This window comes from Lithobates pipiens, unplaced genomic scaffold, assembly GCF_037356315.1.
Source record: "Lithobates pipiens isolate NorthernLeopardFrog02 unplaced genomic scaffold, aLitPip1_a1.2 Scaffold_3, whole genome shotgun sequence".
NCBI lineage: Eukaryota > Metazoa > Chordata > Amphibia > Anura > Ranidae > Lithobates > Lithobates pipiens.
Genome location: NW_027507790.1, coordinates 42,506,097 through 42,525,742, shown reverse-complemented (window position 1 = coordinate 42,525,742; position 19,646 = coordinate 42,506,097). Strand labels below are relative to the sequence as shown.

General features: G+C 42.8%; 1 protein-coding gene across 2 annotated transcripts in view; it reads right to left on the bottom strand.

The window, feature by feature from the left end:
• Positions 1-3,781: 3,781 nt before the first annotated feature.
• The window catches only part of SMPD4 (sphingomyelin phosphodiesterase 4), a 75,604-nt gene continuing 59,739 nt past the window's right edge, over positions 3,782-19,646 (bottom strand). For both annotated transcript variants that reach the window (XM_077461556.1, XM_077461557.1), the window contains 3 exons: positions 15,416-15,547; positions 12,177-12,305; positions 3,782-4,221 (listed from right to left, as the gene is read on the bottom strand). In XM_077461556.1, the coding sequence (XP_077317682.1) occupies positions 3,901-4,221; positions 12,177-12,305; positions 15,416-15,547 (582 nt within the window). In that variant the 3' untranslated portion in view covers positions 3,782-3,900. The remainder of the gene's footprint in view (positions 4,222-12,176; positions 12,306-15,415; positions 15,548-19,646) is intronic.

The following is a 19,646-nucleotide window of genomic DNA, read 5'->3' as shown; positions in this document are numbered from 1 at the left end:
TTTGGTTCTGGGGACTCTGACTTCCTCTATTCCGGTGGTCCAATGGGCAAAGCATCACTTCAGGCTTTCTTGCTAAGGGTCTGGGATCGTCAACAGAGTTCTCTGGACGATCTGGTGAGGATTCCCACCTCGGTAAGAAGAGGTCTGTGGTGGTGGAGAGTCCAAGGGGTGCTTTCAGAAGGCCTGTTGTGGTCCTTCCCAGTCCAGGTGCAGCTGACAACCGACACAAGCGCCTGGGGTTGGGGGGGCCCATGTGGACACCCAGAGTGGGTCCAGGGCTCATGGTCCTCAGAAGAGGCGGACAGGTCCTCAAATTGGAGGGAGCTGAAGGCAGTAGAAAGGGCAATGTTGGCCTTCTCAGACGTTCAGAAACAACACGTCCAGATCCTGTCTGACAATGCCACGGCGGTGGCATAGTTGAACAGACAGGGAGGAACCAGGAGGGGGCGGGGTGTGCGTTACCTCAAAGCACCTTGTCCCCATGTTGATGACGACAAGGGCCTCTTCCCGAGAACCCTGGAAGTTGTTGGGCAGGGTGCCGCTTATCGGAATCTGGAAGTCTCCTGATCCCAGCCCCTCCACCATATGTGAATGAATGAGTAGGGTTACAATGTACCCTATACTCGCATTAAAAAAAAAAAAGTTTAAAAAATAAAACACAGACGTTTTTAAAGTAATTTATTAGGTAGCTCTGACGTCTTCTCTGCAGGTGGTGATTTCATAAGGGGCAGGGCCTCTGAAAGAAGTCACACTGTGACCCCGCCCCATGCTTATATAATTTGTGGCACACTGTGCAGCTGGCATTAGAGCAGAAGAGAGCACTGAATCAACATTGGAAGAAGAATGGAGGGAGAAGACCCAGCAGGGGCAGAAGATGAGGGACAAAAGGAGGAGAAGTTGAGAGAGATGTCAGAGCTGCCTTAATAAATTACTTTAGCACCATGTGTGCGGTTTTATTTTTTCCTGGTGAATGCGTACCCCATACTCACATAGGGTGGGGGGGGGCTCTGTTGCTGAAGGGGGCTTCCAGATTCTTATAAGCCCCCCGACAAGCAACGGCCAGGGTTGTTGGGAAGATGCCCTTGTCATTATCAACATGGGGACAAGAGCCCCACCCCCCCCCCACGTTGAGGGCATGCAACCTGGTACGGTTCAGGGGCGCACTCGCGTTTCCCCACCATCCTTCCTGACTGGCCGGGCTGTGTGCTAGCAGAAGGTTCTTGTATGAATTTTGGGTAGACTCCCATGCCCCCCCCCCCCCCCCAAAATCCATAGAAAATTCTGGCTCTTGGAGCATACCGGGTCTACATGTCATGAGCTCCCAATGTTGGAGCGTTTGTCCTACCTGTGTGAACCCAGCCTAAGAGCGATAACACCAAATTTAACACACCTGAGACCTCATAACACTGACAAGTAACATGACACCGGAGAAATGGCTACTTGGGCCCAATTGGGATATTTTCACTTAGGGGTGTTTTGTTGCCAGCAGTTTATACCTTAATGGCTGTGTTGAGTTATTTTGAGGGGACAGCAACTTTCCAGTTATACAAGCTTTACACTCACTACTTTACATTGTAGCAAAGTGTAATTTCTTCAGTGTTTTCACATGAAAAGATATAATAAAATATTTACAAACAGGTGAGTAGTGTACTCGCTTTTGTGAGATACTGTGTGTGTGTGTGTGTATATATATATATATATATATATATATATATATATATATATATATACACACAAAATATATTTGCATTTTTACACTTTTTTTTTTTTTCTATACATTTAACACTGCATATTTTTTTTTTTTTTTTTTTGTGATGGCAGAAAACAGACTCCTCGGAGGAAGGTTCTGTTGACTCGGGCAGATCGGATACAGAAACTTTGGGGGTAGGTGTGGGATCACGCTTGTGGCCTCTGTGTCAGTAGAGTATGGAATCTGCATGACTGTGGGCGAAAAAAAAGAAACCTCCTTAGAAAGTGCAAAGGAGGAACAAAAGATTTTTATTCTAGTACACTGTCCAAACAAAAGGCATGGTAGGAGTTGGTTATGTTTGTAAGGGCCAATCCTCCTGTAGGCAGCAGTATATTTAACCCCTTTATGACTGCATAACATATATGCAGCCTCCAGGAAGTGGGCCTGAAACCTGGGCGCCACATGTGTGTTCTTTTGTTTACGCTGGGAGCATGCTCCCACCAGAGACTGGGCTGTTGGTGACAAGCCTCTGATTGGATATTAAAGTGATCACTCACTTTGTAGTACTTTCTTGTGTTCTCTCTCCTCTAAAGAGGAGAAACCCTTTTCTAGCAAGAAGGAAAGGAAAGGGAAGGGAAAGAAAAAAAAAAAAAAACACACACATTGCATCCATTGTTGCAATAAAGCAGCCGTCTGAACCGTTAAGAGTTGAGGGGTGATGTCACATGCGTGCCCTGCCCTCCTGCTGCTCACAGCTCCTGGCTCTGACTCCTTGCAAGGTATGCTACCTCACAGCTTCTGCCACCTGTGCCAACTCTTGCCCTCAAGGTATGTGGGGCACATTTTTTATTAAGGGGGCATGCTGCTGGGACACCTGATGTAAAGGAGCACTGTGATGGGGGCACAACTAAATGTGCCTAACAAAATTTGCCCCTTATTTTATGTTAAGAGGCTCTCTGATTTGTTGTTTGTTTTGTTCATCTTAAACAAAGGAGGAAAAAAAAATAAAATGTATTGAGTCTTTGCCCTACTATGGACACCAATAAGGAAAAAATAATAATAAAATAATCACCCACACATAATATAACTGTGCTATGCATTAACCTTTTTTTTTTTCTATCAAATAAGAGCTCAATCTGTCCTGGAAAAATTAAAATGCAAGGTATAATCCACCTTGATACATCTAGTGATATCTACAGTTATACTAACACATACCAAAGTTGCAAAATTAGGCATGGGCAGGAAGCATAGTTTTGACCCTGGTCATGAAGGGGTTAAGGTTAGAGCTAGGGGTGCACCGAATGGAAATTTTGGTGCCAAAAATGAAGGATGCACTAGGCCAAAAACGATACCGAAAATAAACAGTTTTAAAAAAATACTTATCGTATTATATTCGACTTTAATATCAATTTTAATTCATATGAATTCATTGATGCCACATTTGGTGCAAGAAAATTCAGTCCATAGTCTCTAACCATCTGATACAGGAGATGGTCAGTGATCGCAGACATCATACAAGAGATCAATGCAGCCTCACCAGTGCTCATCAGATGCAGCCTGCCTGTGTCTGGAACACAGCATCGATCTCCCTGTGTCCTGGAGCTGTGAATAGAATTGCCCAGGCCGCAGTAACAATGTCTTGCTTCCTGTGATCACATCATGCTGATTAAATGTCCCGCCATTGGATCAGTGTGTCGTCTGTCACAGGTGGTGGGACATGTTACTGCGGCTCGTGCAATTCAGCTCCGCGACACACAGAGATCGCTGGTTTGTGGGAGGAAGGAGGACTGGGGCGAGCCAGGAAGACACTCCTGCAATGGGCACCCCATTTTCACCTTTATTATCGGCAATGTGCCCGAAAACACAATTTTCAACAGTTTATTTTTGGCACATCCCTAGTTCAAACTATCTATGCACTTCAATGGTATATTGGGGGGGGGGGGGGGGGCACGCTAAACTTTAAATTTCAGATCCACAAGCAGGGCATTTTTTATGCTTCTCTCAGACTGTTTAGGGGGTTGATGTGGCTCAAAGTATTAAATAAAAAAAAAAAAAAAAAAAAACACACACATTACTTGTTAAGACAACATATTACAAACCAGGAAACAAAACCCTGTACAGAATACAATTTAATTCAGACACTCTAAAGAAGACTTGAACATTATATATAAACATGTACACCGTATCCACAGCCTAAAAAAAAGTCCATATCAGTCCCGATGTGGTTTCCACTTATCTGTAAACACAGTCATTGCTGCAGCATAGAGAAGGTAGCCAATCAGAAGCAAGAGTGTTGCAGCTACTGGTCCTACAGATATCATGCCAAATAAAAAATAAAAGAGGAACAGATACAACAGAAGACGGTAGCTGGCAAGGAATCGAAGACGTATGCGGGGCTCCAGCTGATGAAAAGCACCACGTGCTGACACAGGGCTCATTCTCCATGCAGGGGAGTTGTTGGTTAAATGATAAGAACAAAACTTTCCCAGGAAGTCCTCTTTTTTACACATAGCATCCATGGAGTCTGCAAACTGAAGGAATACCAATGGTTAACTGTATGCTAGTGATTCACATACATAAAACTACTAATTTGTAATGGTTACAAGTCAGGGTTAAGTTTTGCTCAATAGGAGTAGTACAATACAGTATAAAAAGCCAATGTAGTTCAAAAGTTAATGCCAACATTAAAAAAAAGGCTTACAATATAAAAATCTGAAATTAACTGAAAACACCATTAACTTTTGAAGGCAGTTTCAACTTTGTTTTGTCAAGAGCCTCCAAAACCACTAGGACTCTAAAGCCTAGTATACACAATTAGAAAATTGAGTGAGAAATACCTCTTTCAAAGCGATCGTGCAATAAATTACAGCTTTCGAGTGCTGATCATGACAGTTCATCCGAAATTATACGAAGGGACACACAGGAAAATCTTTCTCGTATGACACCAGATTGTATGAATTTTGGTTAATCAGAACAGTTTTTATCCGAAAATGCAAATGCAATACAATCACTGAAACACCAATTAATGTTAAGAAATTTAATTGGACTTGGGTGTTCATTGCCTGTAATCCCCTGTACAGAATTCAGCCCTGGGGGCACAGTATTAGAAGCCAATGAAATGTGCTGAATGCAAATGTGAACATGCGGAGAGGATATAAGAGAAGGTGTAAACAAATGGTGTTCTCAAATTACTTTTGCTCCTCCACCACCCAATCCAGAGTGAGGGTAGAAAGAAATTTAAATCCTTTGGCAATCCTTTAACAAATACTGTAGCTGCTGACTTAATATTAGGACACTTACCTGTCCAGGAATTCTACAAAGTCTGCACCCCAGCCGGTTTTTCCAATCGGCTCTCAGGTGCTGCCGCAGCCAATCCTTGTGGTAGAGACTGGCAGTGAAGCCTTGCGGCTTCACAGCCCATTCCGTACTGCGCATGCATGAAGCACGTTGCACTTTCTGAATGGCCTGGTGGCAGTGGAAGGAGGGGGGGCCGAACTTCCAGAGGACCTCGCCACGCCAAAGTCTCCCGGAATTGGAGATGGATACCTGTGAAAAATAGGTACCCGATCCCCCCCAAAAGGTGCTAAATGTGTCAGTGGACGGGGGAAGCAAACATCCTTTTGGGTGGAACTGCACTTTAAACGTATTTTACTTTTGTATTTAGTGGTTTCTCTAAAGGTCAGCTTTAATTAGAAAATATATAAACCATTATTCATGAAGTGGGACTTAATAAGGTGGTTCTAGGTTTTTATTTTTTTATTTTTTTTACCTTTCTTCAGCCAAAGAGAACTATTTTCATAATCCCAAATCTTACTGGTCATATCATAATATATTTATGCCTATGGACACTCTGATGGCAAGCATTATCACTTGATATATTGATAACCAGGACAGTAAGATCTTCAACTTTGTAGAAAGATTTCCATTATAGCTTATGAGACATTTAACAGAGACTGCGCTGTATACACTTGTGTATAGTTGGCTACAAAATGCTCACATTAGCTGTTTATTTAACAGCTTTTAGCTTCCTAAAAGGTCCTTGGTCCATATCTACCGGGTATCTATGGATGTTTTCCCTGAATTTGCATGTGATGTCTGTTAACCACTTCAGCCCCGGACCATTTTGCTGGCTTAAGACCAGACCATTTTTTTGCGATTTGGCACTGCGTCGCTTTAACCGACAATTGCGCGGTCCTGCGACGTGGCTCCCAAACAAAATTGACGTCCTTTTTTCCCACAAATAGAGCTTTCTTTTGGTGGTATTTGATCACCCCTGCGGGTTTTATTTTTTGCGCTATAAACAAAAATAGAGTGGACAATTTTGAAAAAAAAAAAAACGCAGGAAGTGAAGGGGGAAGTGGTTAATCGGACAGCTAAATGTATAGAAAATGTGTGTATTTGTATGTATGTCATGGTGAGATTTAACTGCAAGTTCTTTCAGCACCAGGGATAGATATACTTTTTTTTTTTTCTACAAAATAAACAAAACGAATTAAAGAATATTTGGTTGTATCTTTCCAAAAATCGCATTTGTCCAAAAAATGTTGTGCTGTCGGGTAAAAATAGGATTTTTAAAACAGCTTACCTGTAAAATCCTTTTCTTTGATGTACATCAGGGGACACATAGCCATAGTAATAACTATATGGGTTATATCGGCGCATCAGGTGCTGGACAATGGCACGCCTCTTAAGGCGTAAACTTCCCCCATATAACCCCTCCCATTACTGGGAGTACTCAGTTTTGTAGCCAAGCAATACAAGTGTATAAGAAGAAGGGAGGGACCTCTGTGTACCCTGATGTACATCAAAGAAAAGGATTTTACAGGCAAGCTGTTTTAAAAATCCTATTTTCTTTTCTTACATCAGGGGACACAGAGCCATAGTAATAACTATATGGGATTTCCCATAGCAATGGCAACTGAAGGGGGGGGGGGGACAGAATCAAGGAAACAGGAGGCCAGAGGACTGGAGCCCGCGGTGTATGCTGTGCTCAAAGGCAATATCCCCATGACCTTTAATATCAATTTGATAAAATCGGATACACATATGAACCGAAGACCAAGTCGCGGCCTTACAGATTCAAGCCATAGAGGCCTCATGATGCACCACCCAAAAGGCACTAATTGCCCTGGATGAGTGTGCTCTTAATATGAGAAGGAAGAATTTTCTTCTTTAAGCTGAAGCTTGAACAATCACTTTGACAAATCCATTTCGAAATGGTGGATCTTGACACTGCCTGTCCACATCTTGGACCTTCTGGAAGTACAAACAAAACCTGTGTTTTGCGAACCTTAGCGGTCGCCCTTTAAATAGACTGATCGATCTTACTACATCAAGAGAATGTAGTGCTTTCTCTTTCCCAGATAAGGCTCTGGGGAAAAAAAGGAAGAATAATATATCTTGGTTTAAATGAAAACCTGTTACCACTTTTGGTAAGAATTCAGGATGAGGACATAAAACCACCTCATCCTTATACATGATAAAATATGGCTCTTACAAGACAGAGCCGCTAGTTCCGATACTCTTCTAGCAGAAGAAATGGCAAGCAGAAAAGACGATCTTTCTTGTCAAAGAACCAAGGAAATTTCCTATAAGGTTCAAACGGCTGATTCAGCAAAGCCGATAAGACCAATTCTAAAGCCCAAGGATTTAGAGGTGCCTTTATAGGGGGAATAAACCGTGTTGCCCCCTAAATAAGCTATGCACCAAGAGTGGTAAGCAAGAGGCCTTAGGAAAAGACACAGACAAGGCCTGAATCTGGCTCTTGATATAAGTCAAGGCCAGCTTCATTTCAGATCCCATATGCAGGAATCCTGCCTATTGACATACTTCCTGGGGTGCCAACCCCCCCCCCCCATCCACACCAAGAAACCTATGCCTTCCAGACTCTAAAGTAAGCGATTCTGGAAGCTGGCTTCCTGCCATTAGTCAAGTAGACACTACTGAAGGAGATCACCCACGATCTTTTATAGAGTGGGATTCAACAGTCAAACCTGTTAAACTCCTTGTCCGTAAGGTAGGATGAAATACTGGACCTTGTACACGAAGGCTGGCTATAATGGCAGAGTCCAAAGGACTCCTACTGCCATCTTTATGAGCTTGATAAATTAAGATCTCCTGGGACCCGCTGGGGCTGCCAGAATCACCTCCTTTTGTTCCTGCTTAATCCTGTGGAGAAGGCGCGGAAGTAGCAAAACTGGAGGAAATGCATAGATCAGTGAAAAACTGATCCCCTGGGAAGATTAATGCGTCTGTTCCGCCTGCTAGCGGACCCCTTGTTCGACAAAGTTGTCGACCTTATTAATGAATCTGGACGCAAATAGGTCTATGTCCGGGGTGCCCCATCGGACATATTGCTAGGAAGATGTTGGGGTGAAGAGATCATTCTCCCAGAAATAATTGTTGACGTCTCAATTAGTACGCCTAAAAAATTAGAATTGCCGATAGGCAAGGGGTGTTGTGTTCTGCCCAATCTAGAACATTATTCACCTCTTTTTGGGCTGCACAACCTCTCATGCCTCCCCTGGTGATCGATGCAAGCCACAGCCATGGCCCTGTCAGACTGAATCCCATCAGGATAGTCCCGTAGTCTGACCGCCAGGGTTCTAGGGCCAGATGTACTGCTTGAAACTTCCAACAAAGTTGATAGGCAAGGTCATCTCTGGATCATCTCTCCTGGACAGAAACTTCTTCCAGGGCTACTCCCCAGCCTAGAAGGCTGGCATCTGTTAACACCTTCCAGGATAAAGATTTTCCTTCTTGCTGGATAACCACCAATTTAGGCTCTGACCTATGCTGGGAGGCAAGCGTATTGGAAACAAACAAGGTCTGAATCTTCTTTATTCCAGACCAACAGGATGGTGTCTTGAAGCAAGTCTTTGAATATAACTGCGCGTAAGGGATAGCCCTGAAGGAGGCCACCATTTCCACTAAAAATCTCCTGCAGCCGAATGAAGGAATTTTCCATTATCCTGATATGTTAAATTAGTCCTACAATGGAACGGATTCTCGTCTGGGGTAAGAATACATTCTTCTGTATGGTATCTATAACGAGCCCCCAAGTAACCTCCTTGATGGTTTTAAGGAGAATCTTCCTAGGCTGAGAATCCAACCTAGAGATTTCAGATATCTACAGCTGAGATCAGACTCTGGTTTTAGACCTGAGCCTGAATGATCTATTAGGCTAGGACCAGTACATCTTGAGCCCTTAACCTGGCTAAAGGAGGTGCCAGAATTTTTCAGAACACTCGTGATGCTGTGGCCAAGCCGAATAGAAGTGCCACAACTGAAAAAAATAAATTTTATATTTCAAACTGCAGAAATTTCTGGTAAGTGGGAAACTTTGGCACATGGATATATGCAACTCCCCTCCTTGCAGGATGGACACAGGCGATCGAATTATGAATGAATTATGATCGGATGTTTAAGTGCCGATTAAGATCTCCGAGATCTAGAATGGGTCTTACCTCTCCGTTTGGCTCTGGAACCCTAAAAGGTTTAAAGATTTGAGCCAAAACCCCCTGTTCCACTAAGGGAATCTCTGATATCACCGACTGGAATAACAGCTGATCCAGAGACTTTTTTTTTCTGGAACTTTAGGAGAACGGAAACTCTTGCATAAAGACTGCCACATCAGCAGCCCCAAGGACCCCACAGGCAGCACCCAAACAGGGATCCGAACCCCGGGCCCTCAGATCGAAAGCCGACTGAGTCATCCGGGCTCTTGGAACTCTAGGCGTAACCTAGAGAAGAAAAAAAAAATTGCAGAAATCCCTCTGCTCTTAACATTGTTCCTGCCAGACCCTGAGAATCTCAGGACCTTTCCCTCACCCAAACGAGTGGGGGTGCTCCTTCATGAGAAGGCCTTTGCATTCTGCTTTATTTGTTCTCTGCCCCCAAGATCCTGGTGCTGCCCTTGGGAACTTTCTCCTGAACCTGACGAATGAGACCGTTGAGACTGCCTAAAGGCAGATGCCTCAGGCATAGGAGAGGCTGCACGATTAAAGGAGACATGTTTAACCTCCTTTTACTGGTAAAGAGAGCTTTACCCCTTTTGGATGTACTTATCCACTCTAAATAGCCGTACCCCAGGAAGGGACAGAAACTGGCTAAGGGTTTTCACTTGGTGCTTCGGCTGATCAATATTTCAGCCACGGACTTCTGCAAGAATGAACTAGTCCAAGTATAAGCCATAGGGCTTAAACAATAGAGTCCTTCATAGCATCTGTGAAACACAGTGTGTCAAATAAACCAGCCCCTTGTTGGGCCTGCTGATCATGCAGAATTTCAGGCGTCTCACACCTGTTCCTTAACCCTTTGGAATCCACATTTTCCAATGCATTAGCGTGACTCAAAATGTGCTCCACCAAATAGTGGAGAAGACATAAAAGGGTTAATGGACCGAGATACTCCAATTGCAGCAAGAACTGCACAAGACATTCTGTCTTTAAAACAGGGGTCTCAGACTGGTGGCCCTCCAGCTGTTGCAAAACTACAAGTTCCATCATGCCTCTGCCTGTAGGAGTCATGCTTGTAACTGTCAGCCTTGCAGAGCCTCATGGGACTTGTAGTTTTGCAACAGCTGGAGGGCCACCAGTTTGAGACCCCTGCTTTAAAAGGAAAATCCAACCTTAACTTTAACATCAGTGCATTTTCCACTGGACATGAGACTCTGCTCACTGAGGTGATGCAGCATTAATAGCTGAAACCCCACATTTCGTCATAGAAATGTTCCCATTCAGAATACATAAGCTATGCATGAATAGGAAAAAAACATCCCCAGGTGGGGGAGGTTCAAATGAACCTTATTATAGGTAGATGCCTCAAGAGCCTGTGCTGCAGGCAACAAAAGGTTTAAGTAAGGGAGTAGACAAACACCTGACTTGTGCGGCTACTCCCTCCCTGTTAAGATCCTCCGAAAAGAAAAGATAAGCATCTTCCAATATTTGGGAAGATCTACCCGATCCCCAGCCTCCTGCACCTCAACCAAAGGGCCCAGAGGACTAGATGGGAATCTGCTATGTTTAATCCCACTATGGAGAGACATCATAGCAATAATCTTTTAAATGGTAGAAGAAAGAACCCGTTTGTATGAAATACACAGGGACAGAAGTGTTCTACCCTTGACGGCATATCTTACTATACGTATACCTCTGAGGGGAGGATGACATTCTTTTGGAAAGGTTTTTCGTTTTTTGTATACCATTAACCCCTTAGAAAAGTTCCTGGTCCCTTTGCCACTCATAGCTTATGGTACAAAGCAGAGGAGGCACTACCAACAAAAGAATGTAACACTTGCTGGCTATAGTACAGTACAATAACTGCTATTAATCAAAGCTGTGCAGTACAATGTTGTCAAAAGGGAAATGCCTGCGTTACCAAACCTGACCAGCAATCACTCTGCTCTGTCCCTGCACCGCCAGGCAGCAGCTTCTCTCACAGGGCTTTACAATGCTTTCTGCACGTGTGGCCAGTGTCTGACGCCATTAGCTGTGCCTCCCCTTTCAAAAAAAAAAAAAAAGGAAGCCGAGTCTCCCGCGCGAGCGTCCTGCATCATGGCGGGTGGGTAAATCCTCCGCTTCAGTGAGCGGCCGCGGTCTGCCAAACATTCTTTTTCTTTTGGTAAAAAAAAAAAAAAGGCAGCTGGCTGGCATCAAATAGGAAAAAAAAACACCAATCTGGGGGTCCAGGAAGTGATCAGACCCCCCTTTCTCTTACCTGCGGGTCTGAGCTGGCTTAGAAGGAGAGGAGAGTGGAGCTTCTGCTGATTCCAGCATCAGAATGGTGAGTGCTCAATACAGCCTGAAGTGGTGATATATAGACATGACAACACAATACATGGAAGGAGAGATTCCTGAGAAAATCTCCCCTACCTTATCCTCACAGCTGGGTTTTTATCAGAGATAAAAACCCAATCTTCGCCCTTCACGGTAGGCTCCAAGACCTTAAAGGAAACCTTCAGGAACCAGGGAACACTCAGGTTGACCCACAATCCTGGACCTGCGACAGCACCCTGCCAGTAAACTTTTATTGGCCTTACTACCAAAAAAGTACTGGAGCCCAGGGCCCAGCTCTCAAAGCATTCGCAAGCAAAATCTTGTGTCTTCGGATTAGGAGGCCCAGGTACCATTCATTTAGTCCATTACGGAGACATCAGAACGGATTCGGTCAGGATGGCTGGCTCATCAAGGATTACTGCCTGTGGAGCTCAGTACACACATCCTTACACGTGCCCAACACCTTAGACACTGGTGAAAAAAACTGAGGACTCACAGTAATGGGAGGGGTTATATGGGGGGGGGGGGGGGAGTACACGCCTTAAGGGGCATGCCAGTGTCCAGCACCTGATAAGCCGATATAACCCATATAGTTATTAAATATGGCTCTGTGTCCCCTGATGTAAGAAAAGAAACAAGCATTTAAAATGTGAATCAGGACAAAATTAAAGATCACACGCTCTTGTCAATGTTAATGCTGAGCACCTTACCCTGGAATTTAAGGCCTGGGATAGCTGGTACAGTAGGCGCACTAGTGTAGCATTCTCATAGCTGCGGATTGGTTGAAGCTCAGGGTCTCCCTGGTACTGTATGTCAAACTTGCGCAATCCATTTATTATCTGAAATTGTAATAAAAATTTATGTTAAGAAAACTAAATGCTTGCAAAACTGGAAAAAAAACAAAAAACAAAAAGAAAAATACAACTATTTGCTGGGTAAAAACACACAACAAACTTTCTAGCAGAAACTAAAAAAAAAAAAAAAAATAAAAAAAAAAAAATGTTGAAAACAGATATTCATTACAGCTTCCAATTATATTTTAAGTTTTGCATCCATTATTAGTGTATGCAAAAGTAATTAGTCAGTTACATGTGGGGCTTTTTACATTTGTGGGGAACTCCATCAGTAAGACTCCCGACATGCCTCCCATCCCTGTGTCAGCCTTTCTCAGAATCTCATCCCTCCAGCTTCAACAGAGGTGTGCTCACTTTTCCTGCTGCATGCATTCTAACACAAGAGGTAAAAAATCCAACAAGAATGGGACATCGTTGTTATTGCAGTAGTGAGTGAGCAGGGCTGGAAGCTTACGCAAGCACAGAGATATCACTACCAAAGTCCCAGAGAGACGAAAATCTGTCATTACTAGGCCAGGGCACATACCCCGAGTCTCTAGGCTGCAATCACTCATAACCCGAATGTGAAAGGGGCCCCCCCTTATACAATGGTTCCGTTCTCCTTGTAGTGCGACATCCCAGCCTCAGCTACAGCCAAGATCCAAGGCTATCCATCTTCTTGTCTGAAGAACAAATGTCACTAGAAAGAAGTTGAATATTCATACCGGAGAGAAAGAAGTAGTTTCAGAGATGCTGTCCCCTCCGGTGCTCAGAAAGGCTACATTCTCGTTGATGCCACCCTAGTGCCAAAAAAGGCTGCAATTGTATTATTGCTGAGATTCCCCCTTAATGAATTCAGAACGGACGAAACATGTAGGGGGAGGAGCCCAACGTTGGGAGTAGGAACGGTGTCCTGTCATTTTTGCCGTTTCTGTGAGCCAGGAAGGATTGGAGTGGCTAGTGACTTCTCTATATATCGTTTCTGATACATCTACAGTATATGCTTAAACAGATTTTATCAGTACCTCGATTACTTGCGTCAATTAAATTTGGATGTTTAAGATACTATACTGTGGGAACCTGTTTTTGTTATTTTTATGCTGGCTATGAACTCCAACCAGTGAATGGGAAGAGGACAGCAGTGGAGTTGAAGCCTTTAAGTGGACTGCACCTGTTTGGAAGATCTTTGGAATTAACACAAGCTGTGTTTGCCTAATCTTGTAGTGCGATACTTGCGCATTGGTGAGTGTTCCTGTATTAGTGGTGGAGGTCACATTGGATCAAAAGATTTTTCTACACTTGGGAGATTATTATTGGTGATGAGAATTTTTTAATCATTACACCTTTGGATTGCTTCATTTGAACTTATTTTGTTTGAAATGATTTTGTTATAAATACTTTCATGCAAAATTTGGAGGACTTTATTTGCGTACGATATTTATTGCATGGATTTATTGTGTGTGTATTTTCACGCTGATGAATATTTTATATTATTGAATCAGTAAATATAATTGTTTTTCGTTATATCACTTAGGGGTTTAGATTTATTTATAGCTGCTGGTTTCAGTCTTGCAATATAAAATTTTCTCACAATTTTTTATTTTATCCATCAACATGGAAGGGTTTATACACTCCCTGTGATTTTGTTCATCTCTGTGGTATCGGTATGCTGAAGAATAGATGCTCTAAATGAGTACTAATTAAAAGTGAGTTTTCAGTATTTAACCTAAAGCCTGTTTATCCGTTTACAGTGCAGGACAGCTGTGCAGAATCATGTAGAATATATATATCTATATATCTCATACACACACACACACGTGATTCTGCTCTTCCGGGTTATGGGCACATGCTGTCGCCTAGCTGGCTGTGCTGTGATTAGACACAGCAGAAGCCGATCAGGTGCTGGCCAATGGATGTCCATAACTGATTGGCGAGCAGAAACACAGAACAGAGCTCTGCCTATGTAAACAAGACAGAGCTCTGTCCTGTCAGCGTGGATGTGCTGGGTTTCGTTTTCCTGCAAAGTAGGGAATAATAAAATCCAGCACACACCTTAGTAAAAGCACCTGAAAGTAAACACAAAAACACTGATTATGAACACAGTTTACCCTTTGATCGCCCTAGATGTTTAGTCACTGATTGCTCCCATCACTTGTATAGAAAAAAAAATCCAGTTTATATACTCACCATAATTTGAACACGCTTTTGTGCAAATCAATATATGCTTATTGGGATTTTTTTTACCAAAAATATATAGAAAAATAAATATTGACCTAAATTTATGAAGAAATTAGATTTTTTATATTGGATATGTTTTATAGCAGAAAGTAAAAAATACTATGTTTTTTAGCTCTTTCACATTTTAGCTATAGTATTTATTATCATATGTAAAACATTGTGTATTATCTCCACTAGATGGAGCTCATGGAAGTGACCTGGTACAACTAGCAACTGTTCAAATAAGTCATCAACCATACAGGGAGTTGATTATTTTTGATAAATTGTCTGACTTGTGTAAGAAGGAGCAATAAAACAGTGCGTCTGCTCCCAAATAATTTACCTACAGATTGTACAAAGAAACAATTACCCTCCTGGTAATTTGCTCCCAAGATCAGCTTGGTATAAAGAGAAAAAAAGGAATAGCAGTAGGTAAGGTGTACAGCACTAGGTATTTGTTACCTCCACTACACCGCTGAACTGATGCTATAGGCATCTTCCTTAAATTCTTTGTCTACACTTAACATAAAAAGTAAACTCCTTCCATGTACAGTAGAAATAGTTTGGTCAAATAGTTAAAGAAAAATCTCTCAGGTACAAATAAACCCTAAAGAACAGTGCACAAATAACTACTCTAATGAAAAATGTGCATCATTGTGTTTAAGCAACTTTATTTGTGAAGGAGATAAAGATGCCATGCATAGCATTCTAGATTGGATAATTGCACATCAGTGCACTGTGCAATAGGCTGGTTTCACACGTGCCATCCCAGCCAAACAGCAAGTCCACACATCCCAGGGTTATATTTCTGCTCCTGAAGTGAGAACACTTCCTCCATGCAACCAGACATTTTGTAAGATGTGGCATTTACATACAGAAGGTACTGAAGCCAGGCTTACCTGCTTCCTGCCCAAGTCAGTCAAGAGCACACCATTTTCAGTCTGTACACAGTCTGGGAGATGGTTTCTCCCATTTTCATCTTTCACATTTCCCAATTTTACTGTGAACTGGCTCAGTTGAGCTGAATTCATCTAAAAATGAAAAGAAAGCATAATTATTTGGAGAAGAAGCACAAATTTAAAATCCTGTATTCGGGTAGAACCTTTAAATCGGTCTGAAGTTTATACAATTTTTGTAAATTGCCAGATAATGCATTATTAGAAAGTAAAAACATTAAAAAAAGAAAAAAAAAAAAAAAACTTTAAACCACACTGTAAGGTTTTACCTGAACTAGCCCCGAGCGGGTTTGCACAAATTTAATTTAGACTGGTGAGATTGTTAAGTGTGAGGGTCTGCCCAATACAGTCACATTATCCGTCCTAGTGTTATTCAAACAGAATACAAGAGTCGGGAAATGCAGTGTTCTAGTAAAATGATTAGGAAATAAAACTTTGGGGGCAGTCTGTACACAACACTACCAGTGTTGTCAAGGTTGTAAGAAAGGGACATCTGAATCTGCTGGTAGTTCTAGAAACGCACAGCTAGCTACTAGAAACAAAAAATCAGCGCTTCTACGTCCTTAATTAAAATATCCATGGCTGAATGGCCAATGCCCAGGCATGGATTGCGGTCCGCTGAAGAAAGGAAGATCGCCGACATCACAGTCAACCAGAGTAACACATCAGCTTTATTAAGGCATCAGTGTATACAGCACAAACAGTCCACACATTTCCCCCATAACAAGCCTTACTTACAAGCCTTATGACCACCCCCCCAGCAGACAGCTTAGAAGCTGTTATGGCAGAAAAGTGTAGACCATTTGTGCTGTATAAATCGATGTCTTAATAAAGCTGATGTCTTGCTGCACTTGACTGTGATGCTGGCAATCTTCCTTTCTTCATAGCTGGCTACAGACTGCAAAGGTCATTTCAAAACATTGAATTACAAAATTGCTTCTGTAGGAAAAATCTGAGAATTATGCTTGTAGAGCAATAAAGTGTGCACTGACATATGTGCTTGTCTTTAAATCTAAAAAAAAAAAAAAAAAAAAAAAAAAAAAAAAAAAATGAAATAAAATAAAACACAGCCCCCCCATCCCCCTCCCCTCCCCCCCCCCAGAAAAATGCCTGCTGTCAGTATCTGCATATTACATCACTGCTTCTGGTTACTGGGCATTATCTGAATTTAAATAGACACTGCAATAGAAATGTATAGGGTGGACCACTTGGTTCTACAGTTTAAACATTTTTTACCTTAATGTATTCTTTGCATTAAGGTAAGCAGAAATGTCCCAGTAGCAGTACCACCCTTACACAATTCTATTGCACAGAGCAGGTAAGTATAACATGTTTAAAAAAATAAATAAGACTTTACAATCAATTTAAAAAAAGTCCAGGGTTTGATATCCTGCTAAAAAATAGCCCTGCAGCTTTCAGTTACCCAGGTTCTGCCTGCTTGGCCTGGTCAAAGAATTAGCCCCTAGGCTAGCAACTAGAATTCTTTTAAGCTTCCTACTCAATGGAAGAAGTCCTCTCTGCCCTAGGTTAGTTTTTGGATGAAGTTGGTCAATTACTGTTTTTTTTTTTTCTTTTTTACATGCTGGTCCCATCTTGAAAATGTATTGTATATTCCGACAAAGACTATACTGATTAAACTAAAATTGTAGGTAATGTTATCATGCGAGAACATTTTTCGTGTTTGTCCCTTCGGACAATAATCTGATAAACTGTTGTGATTGGCTCTCACAAGCTGTATGCTAACCATCAGATTATTGTGCGATTGCTTTGAAAGCTGTATTTTTCGTCCAATTTTTTTTAAAGAGTATGTTTATTACATTTTAGTAAACAATACAGGAAAAAAAAAAGAGGAAAAAATAAAAAAAGGAGGGAGAGAGAGAGCGATAACCATTTATTCATGCCAAATCATCACAATGCTGAAAATATGTCACAGACCTTGTCATACAGTAAGAAACAAAGGACAACATTTGTTCACTTCTGCATGACATATGTTAGAGAAAATATCAGTATACATAGTTAGGTAATATATAAAACCTAGGGTTATTCTAAAGCAACCATAGCTTGAGAGTCCAGCCAGGGGGACCAAACTTTGCTGAATTTCTTAGGGCAACCTTTTGCTTCATAGGTCAATTTATAATACATAGGGAGAGCCTTATTAATCAATGTAAGCCAAAATGATAGGGAGGGAGGAGTGGAGGACCTCCAAGTTAAAAAGTATAGCTTTTTTGGCATAAAAACAAAAACAAACATAGAAGTATATTCAGCCCTGTAGAAAGAGTATCCTCTTTAACATATCCTAATAAAACAGCATAGAGGATTACAAATATTAGGGATTTGGAGGGTTGTGCTAGTGAAGTTGGTGATCTTAGACCAATAAGCTCTAAGCCCTTGTACACACGGTCGGACATGCCGACCACAAAAAAACTAGTGTTGCATACACACGGTCGGACAAAGTTGTCGGAAAATCCGATCGTTCGGAACGTGATGACGTTCGTTCGTTACGACGGGACTACGTTCAGGCTAGTAGCCAATAGCTTTGGTCTCGTAATTTGATCTGAGCATGCGTGGCACTTTTTCCAATCAGAATTCTCTACAAACAATCAAAGTCTGATCAGATCATGTTGTCGGAAAATTTTATATCGAGCTCTCAAACTTTGTTGGTCGCACAAGTCCGATGGAGCCCACACACACGGTTGGATTATCCGACAACGCGGTCCGATCAGACATTTTCCGTCAGAATGTCCGACGGTGTGTACAAAGACTAATACACGGGCATTCCCAAACCATATGGTAAAATGAGCCTACATTCCCTGTACATTTAGAAAAGTTGGGCAATCGGGGGACTAGACAGGGATGCCCCCTGTCCCCGGCACTATTTATCCTGGCATTGGAGCCGCTGGCAGCGGCGATCAGGGCCAATAGCGATATCTCGGGAATCCCTTACGCGGGCACTCAATACAAAGTGAACCTCTTTGCGGACGACGCCCTTTTGACCATATCAAACCCGCTTATCTCCCTGCCCAACCTGCAACTAGTATTAGACAGATTTTCAGCCTTCTCGGGTCTTCAAATTAACCCCGCCAAGACCACAGCGCTGAACGTTACCCTCCCTCTGGAACTGGTGCAGCGTCTCCAGGACCAATTTTCCATACCGTTGGGCATCCCACTCGATTGATTATTTAGGTGTCAAATTAACGCCGTCTTATTCTTCCCTTTTCTCGACCAATTATTATCCCCTGTTGCGAACGGTGTCCACCCTTATGCAAGCCTGGCAATTCTCCACTCTCTCATGGGTAGGCAAGATCTCGGCGGTGAAGATGACGATTCTTCCTAAAGTCCTTTATTATTTTCTTACTTTGCCTGTCCGGGTACCCACTTTTTTCCTTAGACTCTTGCAGAATAAAATCCTCCAATTTATATGTGCGCGCAAACGCCCCAGGGTACCTAGAGCAACCCTTTATACCCATAGGCTCCGGGGAGGCTTGGGGGTCCCCAATATCTCTAAATATTACACAGCAGCCCAGATCTCTCTGTTGACTATGCTCCATGCAACCGTGGATGTCCCTCTGTGGGTGCTCCTAGAGGTGCCTGGCTGTGACCCTTGTGCACTTCCGGCACTCCTCTGGCTCCCCAGGAATCTGCACCCTCCCTCCCTAAGCCCCATGCTGCTCCATGGTCTGCGTGTGTGGGACTCAGTTCGCTTTTCCAGTAATCTGATGTCCCCCTTTCTACCCCTACTCCCCATCACTCATAACCCTCTTTTCCCCCCGGGTCTGGAGGAGCCCCAGGCATTCTCCTGGTGGTCCTCACATGGCTACCCACGAGTCCAAAATTCTTTCCTCACGCTTACTCCCCTCCTGGGAGAGTATCCAGGAAACACATGGGGCGCCGGCTAACGAGCATTATCACTTTATCCAATTAAAGCACTGGATTGCAACGTTGTGCCGCATGTCCACCTACCCCTTCCAAAAAACTTTTTTTGAACATTCATGCCAGCACGCCCCAGGGTCCCCAGGTCTTATTTCGTGCATTTATGCCTCTCTGAATGGTCGCCCGCCATCAGCACCCCTCTCTTATATGACTCAATGGGAAAAGGACCTTCAGGCCCCAGTAGACCCAGAGGACTGGAGCAGGGGCTGGAAAACGGTCGCCAAATGCTCGTTCAACACAAATA